At 42.4% G+C, this 21,962-nt stretch overlaps 2 protein-coding genes across 2 annotated transcripts in view; one reads left to right on the top strand and one right to left on the bottom strand.

Moving 5' to 3' along the window:
• The window catches only part of CRBN (cereblon), a 17,251-nt gene extending 672 nt beyond the window's left edge, over positions 1-16,579 (top strand). The window contains exons 2-11 of the mRNA XM_072420437.1: positions 870-973; positions 1,319-1,521; positions 4,171-4,320; positions 5,496-5,658; positions 6,132-6,194; positions 7,537-7,621; positions 8,537-8,652; positions 8,734-8,798; positions 8,999-9,130; positions 11,441-16,579. Coding sequence (XP_072276538.1) covers positions 870-973; positions 1,319-1,521; positions 4,171-4,320; positions 5,496-5,658; positions 6,132-6,194; positions 7,537-7,621; positions 8,537-8,652; positions 8,734-8,798; positions 8,999-9,130; positions 11,441-11,627 — 1,268 coding nt within the window. The 3' untranslated portion in view covers positions 11,628-16,579. The remainder of the gene's footprint in view (positions 1-869; positions 974-1,318; positions 1,522-4,170; positions 4,321-5,495; positions 5,659-6,131; positions 6,195-7,536; positions 7,622-8,536; positions 8,653-8,733; positions 8,799-8,998; positions 9,131-11,440) is intronic.
• On the bottom strand, positions 14,364-20,752 carry TRNT1 (tRNA nucleotidyl transferase 1). The gene is made up of 7 exons (XM_072420439.1): positions 20,537-20,752; positions 20,111-20,304; positions 19,784-19,922; positions 19,420-19,546; positions 17,534-17,727; positions 16,939-17,192; positions 14,364-15,362 (listed from the first exon to the last, which is right to left on the bottom strand). Exons 1-7 carry the CDS (start codon positions 20,640-20,642, stop codon positions 15,108-15,110), a joined length of 1,269 nt encoding a protein of 422 aa, XP_072276540.1. The 5' UTR covers positions 20,643-20,752; the 3' UTR covers positions 14,364-15,107.
• Positions 20,753-21,962: the final 1,210 nt, after the last annotated feature.

Genomic DNA, 21,962 nt, shown 5'->3' with positions numbered 1-21,962 from the left:
CCCTGCTTTGCTATACAAATTTTATATATATGCATCCCCATACCATTTTTATACACACAACCCCTTCTATACCATGTGTGTGTGTGTGTATATATATAAATATTTATATATACGCTTCCTCTTACACCATTTATGTCTACACCTAGGTTCAGTAGAGGACCTGGTACAGTAGGTTTGTCAGAACTGGACCATGCGCAGTGGAGGAAGGCAGCCGGGAGCATTATGGGAAGGAGGCAGGCCGGGGGGGGGGCATTGTGATTGCTGTTAAAAACTTGGTGCCAGATACTAAAGCACACCTACCTTGTGAAGTCCATGCCTTGACGGGTCAGATCTGTTTTGGTGGTGGTGGTGGTGGGGCTACACAATATTAGCCAGGTTTTAATCTTGTGGACAAAAGCAACAGAAGGTCCCCAGCACACTTTTACCATTGTGTTGTGTACATTTGCAAATAGACTTGAAGTCGCAATGCAGCATCAAAGCTCCTTTCATAAGTGCAGGACTTCACACTAAGCAATGGCCAAGCAGAAAGTAGACTCACCTATTGGCAGTCAGCTTCTTCCTAATGGTGCAGCAACACAACAGAAGCCTGGATTTCCCCTAGTGCCAGGAAGCTGTAGACCTCCATTGTGTGTCTGCACCACCAAACCAAGCAGCAATGGCAGCCCCTCGGATCTTTTTGAAATTAGGAAAAGCTGAAAAGGTGTACAGCTCAGCTAGATATCCAAAACCAATTACTGTCTTTGTTCACGCATTACTATGAATGTCTCATTAGTTAGGGACCACATTTATCAGCTATGTGGCTCCACATATGTTTGCAATTATTTGATATATATATATGTGAATCCTCTAATATTCTCTGTATTCTGCAGAAAGTGAAGAGGATGAGGACATGGAGATGGAGGACCCAGACGGAGGAGATTCGGAGGCCCCCACCATAATTAATTTTGACACCAGCTTGCCTACATCTCATGCAGTGCGTATCAAAGTGTCAAAGCGTTAATAAACCTAAATTGTTTATATAATAAGCAGTTCTTTAATGTGATGGCTGTATTAGTCTTTTTTTGTTTACTTACTGATTCTGTCCAAGAATGATCATGCTTACTGGTCATACTGTATCTATGGTAGAGCAGCGTGGTGGTCATCCTATTACCAGACCTTAGAACACCTTCCCCTCTCTTCTCCTGTATAATATAAGAGAGAGGGATCTGTGGTCCATAGAGGTTAACTGAGAATAATTCTAATAGTACAGTTCAAAAATAGATTTAACAAAAAAACTAATTGTAATGGATGTGATTTAATGGTCTATTCTCTTCTGCAGTATCTAGGTGTGGATATGGAGGAGTTTCACGGTCGGACGTTACATGATGATGACAGTTGTCAGCAGATCCCGGTGTTGCCTCACTTGCAAGTTATGCTTATTCCAGGTCAGACTTTGCCCCTGCACCTCTCCCGGCCACAAGAGGTCAGTATGGTCCGGGGCCTCATTCAGAGGGACAGAACATTCGCCGTGCTTGCTTACAGGTATGTGGCTAAAAAGAAATTCAGAATGCTGTAAGCAGCCCTAAAAGGATAAATGCCCATTTATGCCTTATTAATATTATTATATAGTATTTATATAGCGCCAACATACTACGCAGTGTTCCAAATGACAGACAGATAAAAACAATGACAGGAGGAGGAGGAGTTGAATTGCTTGTAATCTAAGAGCCTTATGATTTTATCTGACAGGTGTGAGTATTATGCCATATTATTTCTTGAGGAAGGAGCATATATTGACTTACAGGAGCAATATAAGGACTAGATTTTGCTGAAGTGCCCACAGGAAGAGTTGAAGCAATTGTATTTGGGGATGGGTTCAAAGGTTAAACTCAGACCTCTAAATCTGGAAACTTTTTACTTCTTATTAGGCTTTATAGGTGTTCACTACATACAGGTGTCAACCTCATCAGGAGGTAAACCTTCACCCCTTCTCATGCATCTTATCACTGCAATTCATAAAGTAGCTATGAACAATATTAAATGCTGCTTTGGACCCTTGAGGTTGTGGCTTGCATATCAGCCCCCCAGATTGGGCAACTTACAGGGAACTCATGAAAAGAAAAAAAAATGACATGCAAGCTTCACTGGCTTCTGTATCTGTTCTTTGTTCTCACGTTTTATTGCATCATCAAGAACAGGTTCATTTAGAATTTTTCAGCACATTATAGCCAGATATGGTTTTTGCTGCAGTCTTTCTTTTCTCTTCATTTTGTTTTCTTTTGCTATGATTAAGGCTGACAAGATGTAAGCATCATTTTCCTTTTTTAAAGCTGTGTACGTACAAACTCTGCTAAGCAAAATGCACATCCCTAACCATTAATAATAAATATATATTACTTTTGGCCTTAGATTATATTTGTGTCCTTGGTGGATGCTGAATCATTTGCAGGCTTTTCAGTCCTTTGCTATTAACATGCAGAGATGCCTCCAGGTTCAATACAGAGGGTAGTAGTATTCTCCCCCAATTTTTTTTAGGCTTGGTGGGAGGAAGCTGTAGGTGGATGATGACCCCTGTATTGTGCCCTACCCAAAAACAGCTGGATGGTTACTGAAAAGAGCCTGGTGCTGCACCCAACTAAACGGGCTAGGGAGAGCACTGGGGTAGGAATGGTTTCATACATCTCCTGAGGTATAATTAAACCTTGTATTAGAAAAATACATAAAGGGACAAACTACTAAACTCTCACAGCTTGTTCCATAGGATGATATATAAAAAAGCATTGCTTGGATTACATTAATGTAATTACATTAATGTAATGTAATTAGAGTGCCATATTTTCACCTGGTTACACTGCTGGCATTACATTTCCTATTCCAACGTGACAACATTCACTCACCGTACTGTATTTATAGAATGTGAGCTGTAGTCCAAAGAGCTGGCAACTACAGCTTGATAAGTCAACTCTTGGTAATGGTACATTTAACGTACTGAAAGGGAGAAAGTAAGAGAAGTTCATTGTACTGGTTTCCATACATTTTATTATTAAGTTATTAAGGTCTTGTTAAATTGGCCATCGATTGTTTTTGCTCATTACATTACCATCTGTATGTTGATGACACTCAAATCTATCTGTCCACCCCTAACTTGTCTCTTTCAGTCCTGGATAAGGTTTCATGCTACCTGTCAGCCATCTCATCATGGAGATGGAGAGATTTCTAAAACTGAACCTGGATAAAACCAAACCTATAATCTTTCCCCCGTCTAATTCCAAATATCCCCCTGAACAAATTCCTAACTGTTAACAACACTGTTATTAGTCCCTCCCCTCAGGCATGTTGCCTTGGCGTCACCTTCTGCCCTCTCAATAACCCCCCATATTTAGAACATTTCTAGGTCCTGTCACTTTCACCTATGCAACATATCCAAAATCTCCCCCTACCTGTCCCCAGAGACCACCAAACTCCTTGTACACGCTCTTATCATCTCTCGTCTGGACTACTGTAACATCCTCCTCTCTGGTATTCCACTAACCCGACTCTCTCCTCTACAATCTATCATGAATGATGCAGCCAGACTCATCCATCCTTCCCACCACTCTTCTTATGCTGCATCTCTTTGTAGTTCTCTTTATTGGTTTCTATTTAACCTTATAATCAACCTCAAGCTCCTCTGCTTTGCCTTCAAATCCCTCCACAGTTCTTGTCCCATTATACCTTTCTGACCTGGTAAAAAAATACTCCCTCAGCCGCTCGCTTCTCTCTTCCAATGACTACTAATGCCTTCCTCGTTCATAACCTCGTCACACGCACGGCTCCAAGATTTTTCTAGAGCTGCCCTGATTGCAATGGTCTTCCTCGTCCTATTCGGCTTGCTCCCTATATTCTGCACATAGAAAAGAGCCCTTAAAACCCATCTTTTCAAACTTGTCTTCCCATCTTCTTTTTGTCTCCTAAACCCTCACTACTCACCCACCAATTCATATGCCCCTCCAGTTGTGTTCTGCTTCCCCACCATCTGTCTGTCATTTTCTTAATGTACAACGTTCCGTAATATGTTGGTGCTTAATAAATACTGTATGATAACTATTATTACATATCTTAGCTGTATTTATTTCACATTTTTGTTTGTTCTGTATAGTTATAGGAAATAGGATTTGATTTATAAGACTGTGTGATTTGTCCCTTGTCCAGTGACGGAATTCAGAGAGAAGCTCACTTTGGAACAACGGCTGAGATCTATGCATACCGGGAGGAGCAGGAATATGGCATTGAGACGGTGAAAGTGAAAGCTATTGGCAGGCAGAGGTTCCAGGTTCTGGAGATGAGGTCACAGGCAGATGGGTAAGAGGTGGGAAAAGTACTGGCAAAGGACTATGGGTAATGGAAGTACAGAATGGTGGCAGATTGTACAGATGACTCACGTTCTGTCTTTATTCCCAGAAGTGAGGAAGCCTGACTTGTATTAGCCAATATATTCTGCCTTGTGTGAAGGAGAACAATACTGTACTGTACCGTACTGTGAAATAAGATATAACTCTGGGTAAAAATTTAAAAAGTAGAACTTGATGGACGTGGGTCTTTTTTCAACTTGACTTCCTGAATTTATTAAAGCTCTCCAAGGCTGGAGAGGATACACTTTCATCAGTGAACGTGGGTAATCCAGAAAACCTGGAATCGATTTCTTCAAAGGCATTTGCTGGCAAATGTTTTAAATCATGGTCAAGATCCATTCCAGGTTTGCTGGATCACCCAACTTCACTGATAAAAGTGTATCCTCTCCAGCCTTGGAGAGCTTTAATAAATCAGGCCCACTATGTAACCCAGCATTGTCCCTTGCAGGAATTCATCTCCTCCTAGTTATCCATTGGACTGCCAAAGCTATCCCAGAGAAATTTCTGCAACCAGAATGGGAAATCCTATTTGGTTCTCTTTTATTTTACAATATGTGCTGTGTAGTATGCTGCAGACAGATTCACCAGGTTTTTTAAAGAGCTACTTGGTTGCACTGCAGCTTCTGCTTAGTGTGTAATCTCCCTGTTTGTGTGTAAGTGAGGCTGTGAATGGTGGGTGCAGATGATTCTGGCAGTTAATGAGGAAGCCAAGTGCAGAGCACGAATAAAACAAATGAAATATCAAATCTGTCGTCCAGCTTCCCTTCATCCTTTTCACAAATTTACTGGTTCCTGTCCTGCTCTAAAATTCCCTACTCAGATCTTACTGCATACTGTGAGCTTCTGTCAGAAGCTGCACTTGGGGACCCATCATTTAGCCCTTCTTTAGCTTGACGCTGCTCCCTCTCATTCATTGGATTCATTTATGAAGATTCATAATCACATGTAGGCATTACCTAGGACAGTTTGCATGCAGATAGAGGCCGCCTATAAACATCCACTTCCTCTGTGCCTTGTACAGTTGTGATGCATATTTTGCTGGAACATATATTTGGTATTTAAAAGGCTTCCAGGATATACCATTTTATTTACACGTTTTGTCTTTTTTTTTTTATTGTTTGGCAGGATTCAGTTAGCACGGGTACAGATACTTCCGGAGAGGGTTCTGCCTTGTCCAATGACATCAGTCCAGCTGGATTCCCAGAATCGCCATCAGGTCTTGCCATTAAGTAAAGGAACCGGGAGGGGCCCTCAAAGCAGCTGCCAATGGCTGCACAAATACCGCCGGGTAAGGAAATGGACATTTACTAAGAAGACTTTTTTAAAGCGTTCCCAATATATATATATATATATATATATATATATATATATATATATATATATATATAAATATATACTCAAAATTGTGTCTTTGCTTTTAAAGGTCCTCCAGTAGTTTTTCAGTATATGATAATTGTAAAATGGGAGTTTAGTAAACAGAATGGCAAAACTCAAAACATAGGACCGTGTTGGCGGTCCTTGGACTCTTTCTTGATGACATCAGTTTCAGATGCTTCACAACTCACTGACAGGTGCAACTGACCCGCTTTAAGTGAGTCTTGTCTTCCTATAGGCATTTATAGGGTTTGAAAAACCCACTTGAAGCAAACAAACACCCACTGACAAAGGCCCTAACTATAATTCAATATGAAAGTCTTTTAACAAACTACGTCCTATTTTTCTTATCAGCCTATGGTTTATCATTTCCTTTTTTTCCCACAGAGAAAGTTCTATGGTGCCAATCTAACGTCCTGGCCTTGCTGGCTCTACGCTTTATATGATGCTGTGAGTATTGGTGACACCAAATATTGGTCACATTGTTGGTTATTTGGACTTGGATGGGCAAATGCAGCTTAATTCGACATGAAATTGAAACTCCTATTGAGATTTTCATGTAGATGCAGTTGACCTTCTCTCCCCCTGCAAAGGTAGAGAAAGTAGACACTGTTTTTTACTAGGGCAAAGAAGGCAATGAGGCCCACAAAGTGATTCTAAAGTGATAAAGCCCAGATTATAAGGTTTCCATATTGCCTCTTGGGCTGTGGAACCTTGTCTGAAATGAGCAGAGCTCTATCTTTATTTCTTTTTTAGGTCTTCAGACCTATTTCTGAACTAAATGTCCTATAAGATTGAGGACTGACTGAGACTGAGGAAAATAAAAATCTGGTACATTAGAAAACCTCACAAATCTATTATTATTATTATTATTTAAATATCAGTCTATATATGAAAAATTGGATGTATGTATGTGTGTATGTATGTTCCACCATCACTTGAAAACGCATGGAGACATTTCAACCCAACTTGCTATACATTTGACTGAGACTTATGTGAGTGCACCAGTCATCTTTGTACAGCGCTGTGCTATATGTCAGAGCTATATTTGGATGTATGTATGTGATCACTAGGAAATGCATGGAGACATTTCAACCAAACTTGCGATGTTCCACCATCACCTGGAAACGCATCAACACATTTCAACTAAACTTGCTAGACACACTAGCTCTGTGGTATATGTCAGAGGTATATAAATGTATAATATTAGTGTGTGACTGTGGGGGGACATTAGAGTGTCAGCTCCTCTGTACAGAGACTGATGGATCTAGCTCAGTGTTTAATTGTACAGCACTATGGTATATGCCAGAGCTATATAAATCTATATATATAAAATTGGATGTATGTGTGTTCCACCATCACTTGAAAATGCTTGGAGACATTTAAACCAAACTTGCTAGATATATCACTCAAATTCATGTAACTGCACCTCCGATCTTTGTACAACGCTGTGGTATGTATGTATGTATGTATGTATGTGTGTGTGTGTGTATGTATTGCTTAGTGACAGTGTGCCTTTTGCTTATATTTATACATGGACTTTATTTGGACTCTAACAAATTTCTGTCATGTAATAATGCCTTCGAGAAAACGTAAGGCAATTGGCCAAGTGCAATCAAAGCAAAAAAAAAATGAAACAACACCGTAGACTAGAAAATCACTATAGCTTTTTTTGATTGCTTTTTCTGTATAATATAAGATTGCAATAAATAAATACCCGGGCAACGCCGGATAATATGCTAATATATATTAAAATTATTATTAGGATGACCTGGTTGTTGTCTCTATTCAGGACTCTTTGATGGAGCGAGTGAAGCGGCAGTTACATGAATGGGATGAGAATCTCCGGGACGACTCTTTGCCTGCTAATCCGATAGGTAAGAACACTGACACCCCGATTCCATGTGTATCAGAAGACGCATGAAAACAATTTAACTACTGGGGAGTTGCTGGATATTTTCCCCACCAGTTTCTGGTGGTTGGATCCAAGGTGGTCTTACTCACCATGACCATTATTGAGGGCCCTGGGTTCTGGTTTTATAAGGTATCTCAACTCCTTTAATTCCAGGGCAATGCCTTACATTTAAATTCTTGGATCTTGGGCCCAAGCCTAATATGAGGCTGTTGATTTTTGGAGAAGGCCATGTACATTTCTGGCAAAGGATTAAGGGGCTGCACAAAATCATGGATATAAAACTAAATACAGATACAGGTGCTGTCAAACAACACCATGTACCTGCACTTTTATTTGCTATTATGTTGCACCTCATTTTGGACAGTGTCTGATTTTACACGGGGTTGATGAAATCCTGCCATTATGCTGATTATTATTATCCAGTATTTATACAGAGCTGACATATTACGCAGCGCCGTACAAAGTCCTTATTCATATCACCATCTCTCAAAGGGGCTTACAATCTAATGTCCCTACCATAGTCCTATGTCATTACCTAAATCTAAGGTCAATTTGGGGGGGAAAGACTATTAACCTAACTGCATGTTTTTGGAATGTGGGAGGAAACCCACGCAATCACGGGTAAAACATACAAACTCCATGCAGATAGTTTTCTGGCTGATATTCGGACCTGGGACCTACCACTGCAGAGGCCAGAGTGCTAACCTCTGAATAATGTTTAGGCTTGTAAAATGAAAGGTTCAAACAAACCTGGAACCATCTTGCAGTCCCCTTTAAAAATGAACAAAGTCATTATTACACAGATCTTTTGTTGTTCTTCACATCAAAGTTATTGTTTTTTTCCCTTACACCCCCTGTCACTCTTTCTTTCTTTTAGATTTCTCGTATCGAGTAGCGGCATGTCTTCCTATTGATGACAGCCTGCGGATCCAGCTGCTAAAGATAGGAAATGCCATCCAACGTCTACGCTGTGAGTTGGACATCATGAGCAAAGTGAGTCCTTTGTATTCCTGTTCACTTATTTCCTCATAACCGTGTAGAGGGCACTGTATATGATCATTTCTCTTGTTGTAGTGCACATCCCTCTGCTGTAAGCGCTGTCACGACACTGAGATCACAACTAAGAATGAGATTTTCAGGTGAGGCTGATGGGTGGTGAAAAGTGAACTAAAAGGGTCTATGCAGCCTGCAGACCAAGGTCATTGTATGGTTGGCATATAGTCCTGTTTTTTTTTTTTTTGACAATATTTAAACATCGGTAATACAAGCATTTCATGTGGTGTGCTTATTTACGACATTTTTTTGTACAACATTTTGGCAATGCTTTCCTTTATTGCAGTCTGTCCCTTTGCGGCCCTATGGCAGCCTATGTGAATCCTCATGGCTACGTTCATGAGACACTGACAGTCTACAAAGCCCTAAACCTGAGCCTGGTGGGCCGACCATCTACAGAGAACAGCTGGTTTCCAGGGTAAGTTGTGATAAAGCATTTATTTATATGTCATTGGGAAGACAATATGACCTGGCAGTTATATGTCCTGCCTGTAAGAGTCTGGTTATTAAGGAAGCTTGTCTTCCATATGAGTGATAGCTCTTTGCCACTACACTTACTGTTCAGTCCTAAAATTGGAATAATTCTAGGAGTTTCGATAACAGAGAGCAGATGAGAAATGTGGAAATTTTCAGCTGAACAGATGGGCAGCCAAGCAACACTTGGACAACATACTGTAAGCGTTCTGAGAGAGAAAACACTGCAGAGTAAAACAGCCGTTACACTTGGTGTTCCGTGACAGAAAACAATGCTGACTCAAATCATACTGTGTGAGGTAGTTCTCTTTCCTCCCTTCGCTCCCTTTTCTCCATTCTCTCCCTTCGCTCCCTTTGCTCTCTTTTCCCCCTTTGCTCTCTTTTCCCCCTTTGCTCTCTTTTCCCCCTTTGCTCTCTTTTCCCCCTTTGCTCTCTTTTCCCCCTTTGATCTCTTTTCTCCCTTTGATCTCTTTCCTCTCTTCCCTCCCGCTCGTCACTCTTTTTTCTCTTGCCTGTCTTGCTTCTCTTTTCTCTCCCGCTCGTCTCTCTTCTCTTTTCTGTCCCGCTCGTCTCTCTTCTCTTTTCTGTCCCGCTCGTCTCTCTTCTCTTTTCTCTCCCGCTCGTCTCTCTTCTCTTTTCTCTCCTGCTTGTCTTTTTATCTTGAACAACTGTTTCAGATCACCAGATTACTAACAAAAAGGAAAATTCAAACGTAAAAAATTGTGATCAGGCTGGGCTTTATTGCAGAAAGAGACAGGCGATGTCCCTTCTGCAATAACCATTTTTACCTGACTGAGCTGTGCAGGAAACCCAGCCATCCCGGCTTCCCTTGTGGTTGCTGGTACTGGAATGACCTCTCACACCTACATCATACTGGCCTAGCCTATTGGGATGGCCAAAGATCCCATCTAGGAAAAGAAGAAGGTAGAAGATGGAGGTTGCCTGGGCAAGTAAGTAAAGCAGGGTTTAGTTCCACTGAGCCAGTGCAGTACAGCAGTGGCAGGAAGAAGGTAGGGACTGGGGTAGGAATTTCCATCCATGTGCATCCTATCTGCAGTCTGTATATAGAGCAGGATGTTCACCCCAAGCATGATGGCCTATGCTGGGGATATCTCCACAAACCTTCACAAACTGTTACCAGCCAACACTTTTCACAGCTACAAGCTGTCAAACCCAACTGGTATGTATATTTGACATTTATGTTTTGATCAGACTGTTTCGTAGCGATTTCAATGCCACATACTCATTCTGCAAGAGAAATCAAATACAGGGTGACTTTAGAACAAAACATAGTAAGAATGTGACTGTCAATAACCGTGCAGAGGCCAGCATGACCTGTCATTTGAACTGGTGCAGTGTGCTACCATTAGGCACCAATATGCATGAAACATCCGTGAGAAAACAGAAGTGGTCTTGACAGATATTTTGACAGCATTTGGATGTTTACATCAGAAGGCAACTGAGATTGTTATCATGTTTGATGTCTTCATAACAGGTTAGCAACTTTGTTGGGAATAATTTGCTGAAATAATTATTGCAAAGTAACTGAGGACAAAAAAGATTAAATTATCTCTCAACGAATTTATTATATAAGTCAACAGAAAGCTCTCATTCCCTGTGGATAGGCTGCAATACCAGTAATGTCACTGGACCCTAGTGAATGGATAGTGATGTCACTGGGCTCTAGTGAATGGATAGGCTGCATTCTCATTGATGCCACCGGTCTCTAGTGATTGGATAGGCTGCATTGCTAGTGATGTCACTGGGCCCTAGTGAATGGATAGTGATGTCACTGGGCTCTAGTGAATGGATAGGCTGCATTCTCATTGATGCCACTGGTCTCTAGTGATTAGATAGGCTGCATTCTCAGTGATGTCAGTGGGCTCTAGTAAATGAATAGGCTGCATTTTCAGTGATGTCACTGGTTTCTAGCGATAGGATAGGCTGCATTGTCAGTGATGTCACTGGTTTCTAGCGATTAGATAGGCTACTTTCTGAGCCCCTGAAATGAAGTGATTGTGTTAAAAAAAGGTTTTAGTTCCTCACATCCTATGCAATCTTTTTGTTAAACCCACTGAATTAAAGCTGAAAGTCTGCTGAAGTTCAACTGCATCTGAGTTGTTTCATTTAAAATTAATTGTGGTAATGTACAGAACCAAAATCATAAAAAAGTTGTCTATGTCCAAATATTTATGAACCTAACTGTACACTGTTCCTAATTTTTTAATTTAAATTCTTTTCTTGTATTTTGCAGGTACGCCTGGACAATTGCACAGTGTCGGGTGTGTGGGAGTCACATGGGCTGGAAGTTCACGGCAGTCCGTAAAGATCTCACTCCACATAGGTTTTGGGGTCTGACCCGCTCAGCTTTGCAACCGCGAATTCCGGTGCCAGAAGATGAGGACGCCAGACAGGATCAGTCCCCCATTCTCTGCCTGTGAATCGGGAACATTTCTACTACTCTGCTTTGTCGACTCCTGGCTCAGCCCCTGGAAACCCTGCAGGTGGATAACGCCAACACACCCCCTGCATGTAACATCAAAACTGATGGCAAAAGAAAGTCTTGTCCTCCCAGAAGTCTTACAAGGATGAAGCAGAGGACCCACTGTGATTTCCCAGCCACCAATGAAGATGGACTTAAAGGAAAGCCCTTTGTGCTTCTACCAACCTCTCCATAGCTGACTCCATCGCAGGCTTCTTTTTTCGTTTGGTGCCTCCACTGTCCTCTACACTTCTCTTCGTAACTTTGCTGTCCTGCACAGAATCTGTTTGATTTTTCCCCTTGTTATTATATGCAGAATCATTTTAGATTTCACTTCAGCTCCTGTACAGTTGTATTATGGGTTCCCCAACCTCGCAGCTTTTATAGAAATCATTGAGAAAATTAGAACACAGGAATGTGTTGTGCCTGTAGAAGCTCGGAAAGTTTTTGGTTGGATGCTTTGGGTAAGAATTGCACTTTATTTTATAGACTAAAAAATCTAATTCTTTTATATTTTGTGTCTCCTTTTAGTGGCACGCCACAACAAAGCTGCATCCAATGATGGCAGAGAGATCAACAAATCATGCAAAGCAAGGTGGCCTTAGGCTTAGCAACCAGCTGTCCTACACATATCATGCTTTCTTCAGTTTTTGGTATGGGATTTATCCAGATGTTTTTGATTTACAAACGGCACATTTTCCTGCAAGTGCCAATTTCATAACAAGCTGGAAATAATTGAATTCTCATCCCAAAATATCTATTGGAAAAGATTATTCCAACTATCCAAGGGCCTGTGTGGACGGGTGCTGTTTTCCTGTGTTTTTAACGCACATTAAAATGCAGGTTGGCAAAATTTCTTTGACTTTAACCGAGCAGTATGGCTGTTCAGAGGATGCTTTGTTTTTCTTTGCTGCAGCCTTTTCTTGCCAAGTGTATTTGAATCACAAAAGCCGCACTTACGAGCCCTAAGACATGTTGTGAATTGTGCATGTCATGCACTTTGCAGGAATTAGGGAAGACCTCATCTGAACTGCCCCATTGCTTAGTTTGTGGTACTTGAAGCTCTTGGGGATTATTCTGCAGCTCCTCGCTCTCCGACTGTTACTAAAGTGCACTTTGAATAGGAATAGGCAGGGTTTGCTAAGTGACATTCTCCACATATTCCAAATGTATGCTAGAGGAGTGTTTGAAAGAATGGGGTTAGAGTCTGCTGCCATGCCAGAACTGCTAGATTTCATTTACGAATGAGACCCTGCAGGGTTTGGTTTCCCTTGCTGATTCACTAAAAATTGCACCAGTTTCTTTGTGCTTTGGCACAGCTCCCTCTTGTATTTCATACAATTACCCTTCAACTGTAATTGCCCTGCATACTCGCAACGATTCTCCCAGTTCCATGGGGAAGGGGGGTGACATAATCACCGCAAGTTTTCTGATTCTTATACTGCTGTGGACTTGCTGAAATGAAATGTGGAGACTTTAAAGCAGAACTGGGTCAGGTGGGTCACTACTGCAGAAAGACAGGTGATGTCTTGTTCTGCAATAATCCCTCCAGATTGTGCTGGGTATCTGGTAAAAAGCTTTGCTGTGTGTAAGCAGTTTCAGCACTGGTTGCTAGATACCCAGCTTCCCTTGCACATGCCAGGAGAGAATGAAAGAACTCCTGCAGTTCCATCATCCTGGCTTGGACAAGCAGGATGGCTGAAGATCCTATATAGGGAGAGAAAGAAAAAAGATACAAATGGCAGAAACCTGCAAGGAGACAGGTGGGGGCCTAGTTCCTCTTTAATGCATTATTAGGTATAATTGAAATATCTGCAGAAGCCATTGACTGGCTTGGGATTTGAAGCAGTAGCTGTGTGACTTCCCAAATGGCAGGAGTGTAGCCACGTAAGACATTGGGGGTGGAGCCAAGGTAAAGGTAAATCAAGTCCAGCTTTACTTTCATTTTCAGCAAATAGTGCAAATCCCTGGGGTCACTGACCCCATCTGTACACCCTACAAACATATCGTTCAGGAATCTACACAAAGGGATTATCTGATGTTTTGATTATACAAACTGAATTCTGTATTTGTTAATTTTTAGGTCTGTTGCTTTGATGTGAATATCTTAATGTTAAAGTTTATCTATAAGGCGCCAATGTGGAGCAAGCAGCTTTGGAATTCTGTCTGGTTGTCATCCGTAATCTCTTGTCATTGCCTTACTGAAGGCCTACTACACACGAGCAGATAACTAACCAACCAAAAAAAAAATTGGTTGCCTGCAATCCTATTGCTGTTAAATTCTCCTCAGATTTCTGAATGATCCAATAATTTTTTTGGATCAGGAGTGAAAAATTGGCTCTTGTGTACCAGGCCTGTATAATGCACAATATCTGGTCGCTACAAAATACCAGGACCCCCCCCTTGCTGTAAATAAAACCCTGAGATCTAATTGGCGGATCTGTTAGGAAGCACTTCCGCTCTAGGCTTACACCCCCCCATAAACACTCTTCGATGGGCAATCTTATTTTGTACATTTTTTGTTTTTTCCGTTGAACGAGAAGTGAATATTGCACTGCAAATTTATCGATGTCTAGACCATAGAATAAAATCTGATATGAAGCCAAATGCTCTGTATGCTGGAGAATCTCTGCTGGCTGCCTGTTTTATTTGTTCGTCCGTCTCTCGTGTGTGCGAATGAAATACAAACACAGAATGACATAAAAAAAAATAATTTTCATTATCTGGGGAATAAAGGCATAAACATGACTCCTAGACCCTGTGCTTTGTCAGTGCTATCAAATCTGGCCAATGATATTGCTTCAAAGTCACATGATCTCCCAAGTGGCCATATTGCGCTGGCTGGTTTGAGGGGGTTCTCTAGGGACGAGGTAAACTCAAAATATATACAAGCCTCAGCTGTGAGAGGTCCGAGCCCTTATCTGCATTCATGCCGGGGCAGAATGGTGCCAGAGTGACACTTATTCCTATTATTGATTGATTGTGACTCCATCTGCTCCACTTTTCAATAAAAGTGCAGGCCGTACACAGTAAGTGTGTGTTGTGTTGAGTTGCACCACACTCTATATGTGTGTAATAAACAAGAGCCATGCCCTACATCAATGGAACTGGTTTCCGATAAGGGGTCTGATTTATGAAAGCTCTCCAAGGCTGGAGAGGATGCACTTTCAGCAGTGAAGCTGGGTGATCCAGGAAACCTGGAATGGATTTCCTAAAAGTTCTCTGCTATTTGTCAGCAAATGTTTTCAATTCTGGACCAGATCTATTTCAGGTTTTCTGGATCCTCCCCAGCCTTGGAGAGCTTTAATAAATCAGGCCCAAGGTCTCGGACTTCACCCAGCCTTCAGGGAAAGTTGCTGAGCTGTAACCTAAAAATCTACCTTGTCCCTATAGAACCCCTTCAATAATGCATGCATTGGTGATGTCTTCTGCCACCGGTTCAGGATCCTTTCCCTTGGATGCTATTCAGAAGTTCTTCTTTGTCACATCGGTATCCGCTCTCCTTCCACTGCTGTCGGAGTTCCAGCAGGATCCTCCCAATCTCCTTCCCTGAAGAAATTCCCAATCGCCGGAGGTCGTGACCACTGATGGGAAAGCGAGGCAGAGTCCAGCTTTCCATCTCCTTCAGAAGCCGCTCTTCGCCTTGGTATTTCAGCAGTTCACACACCTTTTTTTGGATATCAGACTCTCGGGACTGAAAGAAAAGGAGTGGAAAGTAAAAAAAAAAAATCTGATCATTAAAATATCATAGATTTAATGTGTTGATAGGAGAAAATAAAGTGACAGGGAGAAGATACCTGGAGCGGTGCTTCCCCCTTACTGTCCAATCATAGGCGGGGGAAATATAATACCTGACATTGTTTCCTAACTGCAGCAGAGATAAAATTAGGTCTCCCTCCCTACCAAACAGAGCACAATTATATGAATGGGCAGAAATATAATTCATTTTGCAGGTAATGCAGCTCCCTAAAGGTTTATTGTTTTCCTTTGTAGTCTGGCAGTCCTATTTTTGCAAGAAATGATATTGACACTTTGTATAACATTGTATCTATTGAAGTATTTTTCAACCAGGGTTCCTCCAGCACAGGGGTGGGCAAACTTTTTAAGTCGGGCCGCAATCTAAAAAAAAATTTGCCAGAGGGGCTGGGTCGATTGTAGAGTGGGCGGGACTATGCCATCATGACGCCCCTTGATTGTGATGTCATGATGGCATAATCCCACCCACTCTCCCATCGCAAGCTCAGACCTGTGATGGGAGAATGGGCGGGGTTGTGTGCAGGGACACAGCCCACCCACTGTCCCATTGCAGGTTCAGATCCGGGGACCTGTCCCCCCCCCCCTTCTCCTGACCCTGCTCGGGGTAGCAATGGCTGGAGCTGCGGAACACCTAAATGGCTGCAGAAACATCCTCATTGGACCGTATGCCTGTCATAGTTTGCCAATGCCTACTCCAGAGACTGCTTGGGGTTCCTTGAGCAATGAGCAGTTTGTGTCTCTCAGGTCAATATAAGTGACAACAATGATGTTTTTGTCTATCTGTAAGGGTGACATTCTTCCCAATGGCCAGCATTGTAAGAGGAGTTCTTCCCAATGAGTAATTGTATGCTTTCTATAACCACAACCAATCAGAAAAGCCTCACAGTCCAAAAACATCAGAGGTGACGATTGTCCTTTTGCCATTTGTTATGACCTCTCACGAGACTTTGTTTATGCATTGAGTTTGAGGAATTGATACATCGTACATCATTGCAACATGCAACGTTATGTCATTTGTATGTAATCTGCGTCCTTGTAACAACACAACGCTGAGAATGTTCTGTACTCTGCATGTAGAACAACAAATGTATTATTTCCTCTTGTGATTGGCTTACTTCTGAAACATCAGCGGAATGATAAAGATCTTAAAAAGTAGGTTAATGTTTGTGAGATATTTTACTGGGCGCAAGGCGGTTTGTAAGAAAAAAGGCTTTTTGAGGGTGCTATTGGACTTGCTGCAGTTTCCAATGAACATTGTGAGGGCCTTACAGTTTGCAGGGAAATCACAATAAGCAAGTTTGGTACAAAAAAGAACAACTGTGCAAGGCTGGAGATCACATGATCAGGAATCAATCGCAGGTGCCCAATCTTTAGACCAGACATAGAAGCTTGCTACAGTTACCTGTCACCGATAAGGAACCAATCAGAGGTGCCCAATCGTTAGCCCAGATTTGGAAGCTTGTTACGTTATCTACAGACAGGCAGTGATTGATCTCAATCTGAGGGCTACTCACATCGATAATGTAGTCCTGGAATGGTTTCAGTGGCTCCCTGTCCGTGTGGTCCACCCTCAGCTCTCGTCTCTCTTTCAGTATAAACAGCGCAAGGTTTTTCTCCTCTTTGGATATCTTCAGCCTCAGATCCAGTTTCTGGACGATATCTGGATGTGAGAAGAGCGCACTCAGCAGGGTCATGGGTTTAGGAGATAAGTGCTCGGCCTGTGAACAGACCCGGGCAAACTCCTCCAGGTTCCCGTCCTCTGGTAATCCTGAAAAGAAACCGCAACAGGTGGAATGAGATTTTTCTGCAGAAACTGATTATGTCTCTTATAATCAGTAATGGACATGTGACTTATATAACAATGCTCCTAAGCCCCTGATATTCATTGCATGTATACAATCCTCTGGCTGCACACCATGAATACAAAATTGCAGCTTGTTTATTTTTCACAGAGAATGAGCTTTTGCACTGTGCATGGAGAAAGCAGCTTCTCTTTTTTAAGAGATTGCCACCTACTGGCTTCAGGTGGTATTAGAAAAATTAAATGTATATATGCCTGATGAAAAAGATAACGGTGTGCATTCCCTAAAAAATAATAAAAACACCCACCAACATGGGGTGCCACGCCCAGCTCATATATAAGCTGCATCAGATGAGTGACGTGTCTTCCTTCCAGGATCTTCTTCAGTTCCACCCAGATCCTCTCCCCCGAGATCCCGCTCAGTCCAGATGCATTGTCTCTTATGGCATCCAGTGTAGCTGGGCTGTGGACTCCGGCTTTGTCTGCGATCTTCCCGAAAAACCTGTGAGGAGAATGGGATGAGTTATAGGAAACAGACACAGGCATTGGGATTCAATGTATAGATGGAAGGATGTAGACAATCCTACAAATGCCTGGGGGGTCACATGCACAAAGCTGGCTCCAGAAGAACAGGACGCAAATATTTCAGTTTGCAGCAACTCGGTGTCCGGCGCAGAGGCCCCACCACTACATCTCCTGGGACAGCTATTTCATAACGCAATGCCCCAACCCCACTTCCTGCATGGTGCTGCCCATTTCTAAAGGCCAAACACAGTAATATTTCCGGAATCCTATTTTCGTACTATAGTGACAAACCAGAAATATGTGCACGCAATCATTATTGTACAACCACACCAGCAACATGTCCGTAGAGACACAATCAGTGCTCTACCGATACAGCAAGAAATATGTCTGCTTTGACAGAATAATTACGGAACACACCAAAAATAAATACACAAAGACAATATTAATACTGTACTAACACAGCAGAGACACAATCATGCTAGCACACCAGAAACATGTCCATAGAAACAAATACTTTACTGAGACAGTCAGAAATATATCTACAGAGACTCAATCAGTACAGTACCAATACAGCCAGAAGTAAGTACACAATGACACGTTTAATACTGTACTAACACAGCAGAGACACAATAGTTGAACCAGCACACCAGAAACATGTCTACAGGGACATGATTAGTAATGTATAGACACAGCCAGAAATATGTCTGCAGTAACACAATTATTATATTGCTGACACAGCCAGGAGTGTGTTCTAACTGACACAATCAGTGCTATACTTGAACAGAGAGAAATAACTAGACAAAGACAAGAATAATGATCATACTAACATAGCTGAGACACACTCAAACAACACACCAGAAACATGTCTACGGAGACACAATCATTGCTGTACAAACACACCAGAAACAAGTACGAGGTGAAACAATCAGTACAATACTGACAGAAATATGTACACAATGACAAGAATAATACTGTAATAACACAGCAGAGACACACTCATTGTTATGAAAGCACACCAGAAACATGTTCCCAGTAACACAATTAGTACAGTACCAATACAGCCAAACATATGTCCAAAATGACACATTAGTATAGTAATGATACAGCCAGGAATTGGTACACAATGACAAGATTATAACTGTACAGTATCAACACAGCAGAGACACAATCAATGTACCAGCAACCAGAAATATGTCTGCAGTAATACAATAAATAATGTTCGGATACAGCCAGAAACATGTTCTGAGTGACACAATCAATATTTAAAACTTATACAGCCAGAACTAAGTACACAATGACCAGATTATTACTACACAGCAGAGACACAATCATTGTACAAGTACACACGAAACATGTCTACAGAGACACAATTATCTAAGCACTGATGCAACCAAAAATGTGTCTGCTCTGACACAACCATCAAACTATACAAACATGCCAGAAACAATTTCACAGAGACACAATTAGTAATGTAGCCATACAACCTGGAGTCTGCAGGGACACAATCATTGCTGTACAAACAAACCAGAAACAAACACACAAAAACAAGATTAATACTGTACACACAGCCGAGACGCAATCATTGCACCAGCACACCAAAAACATTTCCGTAGTGAGTGACGGATGGATATTCATGCCATGAGTTGGATTGGATGTTTTTCTTTTTTACCTGAGGTAGCGCAGGATTCGCAGATAATCCTCCTTAATTCGTTTTGCTGGGTCACCCACAAATCGGATGCAGTTTTTCTTCAAATCCTCATAGCCGTTGAAATAATCGTAAAGTGTCCCATCAAAACCTGAGACAAAAAATGCAAAAAATAGGGGCAAATTAATAAAAAAGAAAAAACCTCATATCAATCAGACCCAGGCAATGGAGGGTCACATGACAGCTCTCCAAGACTCCAATAAGATTTACTGCCAGCGGTTTGGTGTCACTGCCCCTCCCACAAGGCAGTAATGACTATTTGCCATCATTCTTTTTTGTAGTGAACACAGGACTTCCCGCCAAAGTGCCCCCACCCCCCCTTCCTCACCCAAAAACATAGAGTTGATGGTTAGGTCCCGCCTCTCCGCATCCTGCTCCCAGTCGGTGGTGAACTGCACCTCTGCGTGCCGCCCGTCGGTCTTCAGATCCACCCTCAGCGTGGTGACCTCAAAGTTCTGATCATTAATCTGTAGAACGAATTCAAGAAAAGTTCTGAGTTACCCCACACTGCAATGTGACCCAGAAACCACGCCCCCTACAGAGCCCCTCCCACAAAGTCATGACTTGCTGAACAGAACCAGCCGCCATGTGATGATCTGGCCCCAGAGCTGTTGGTTGGTTGGTGCTCGCAGACCAGCGCTTTATACTCGCTCACCCTCGCCGTGACGGTTCCATGCTTCTCCCCCTTATTGTTGATCATCCGAATCCCGGCTTTCAGGAAGATATCCTTCATTTGCTCCGGGGTGGCAGTGGTGGCAAAATCGATATCATGAGGCTGCTTGCCCAGCAGGAGGTCACGGACAGCCCCACCAGCAATGCGCAATTCATGCTTCTCCTGCGTGAACAGGCCTGCAAGGGAGAAAAAGAGAGAAAATATTCCTAAGGCCACCTTCCTGTTGTGTCACCAGGACAGGAAGTGAGAGGGGTAAACTCACTAGGGGGACATATACAACAAACACAAGCATTCCCTATGTTTCTTTACATTGCAGAACAGCAAAGTCTTTTTATTTTGGTTGTAAGGTGTAGAATTTATAGGTGGCAATGCCCCTGGAAACCATAAACCCCCCACCATTTAACTTACCTGTCAGGGTCTGTAGCCCCTCAGTGAACAGGGCCTGGAACTCTGGGCTCTGCAGCCTCATGGTGGTCAGCCTCCTGCAGCTGGTCAGCACTCTGCTCAGCAACATGTGTCCCCCGCACGAGCCACACTCAGGGGCCCATACTGTGTCCTCGGTCAGCCTAGCAGCTCTGTCTATCACCAGCTCTTGTCCTCCTTAGCCTCTGTAAAATGTCTCAAGGGCTGGATGGAGATTTTAACCGGCGGCCATTTTCCCGAAGACCAGCAACACAGCCAGACCTATACGGGAGTCTCATCCAAAATGGCATGTGAGTGAGGACAACATATGACCGCATCATCCCAAAGGAGCGTTCTAAAGCCGTCACGGGACTATACCCAGCGCCATATTAGAAAAGGGCATTTGCCCATAGTTTGTACCGTTGATTTCTGGTTGTAAGGAGGGCCTGTACTTTATTCATTACAAAAAGAGGTGAAATGTAAATAATATACTTAAATAATTGAAAAGTGAACCAATCTCTGGTAGAAAGATAGCACTAGGATTCCTTATTAATTCCCAAGGATCCCAACCTGAGGTGCTGGTTTCTTTTTCACCTATTGTGTGGCCCTCAGCTGGGTATTGTAGCCATAAATAGGATAAATGCTTTGGATGCAATGTTCAACTTTAACCCAGGGATTTCTCCTGCAATACTTTTTTACTGCCACTAGATGTCAGTGTTATAATCACCAAATCAACTAACTTTTCTGAAACCTAGATCATTCTGGACCAAACCCAGCATGTGATTGGGCAGAGAAATGAGAAGCAGCATGCTGATAAGTTTATCTCTCTGCTCTCTCCTCCTATGAGCATGCACAAGAACTGATTGTCTCTTTGTGCTGCTTCCTTTTCGAACACACCAGCTCTACTGTATAGGTACCTTATGCATTAGGCATTTAATGAAGCATTAGGGGTTTACAGGTTGCATTATTATCCCCCTAGTGTGCAGTTTTAGGGGTTCTATCCCCCACCACTGATTGGCGTCATTCATTTATTTTATTTTGCAGGTTTCATTTGCTGAATTATTTTTCTGTTTGACTTCTGCTTGGCATGCGCAGTCCCCAGGCTTGTGGTCGGAGTTTTATTTGTATCTGCTGGAGCTGAGATAAGAAAACGTTTCCCAATTCCCTGCACGACGAGATGACGGAACTCAGATTAGAGCGCTGAGGCAACGAGCGCTAGATGAGTGTGGTACAGAATGGCACTTAAAGGGGAACCCCGGCACAAAATTTTACAGAAAATATACAATGCTGGGAGGGTCAGATTTTGCCACCCCGGATAGTGAGAACACTGGGGGGATAAGGTCAGGGGGTAAGTTCTGGGTAGGTTGGGCACTGGTCTGCGGTGGGTAAGGGTTGGCTAATAGGGAGAAAGTTAAAGGATTGGTGTTGGGTT

This window comes from Pyxicephalus adspersus, chromosome 8, assembly GCF_032062135.1.
Source record: "Pyxicephalus adspersus chromosome 8, UCB_Pads_2.0, whole genome shotgun sequence".
In the NCBI taxonomy this organism is placed as follows: Eukaryota; Metazoa; Chordata; class Amphibia; order Anura; family Pyxicephalidae; genus Pyxicephalus; species Pyxicephalus adspersus.
This window is presented reverse-complemented; position numbering and strand designations above follow the sequence as displayed.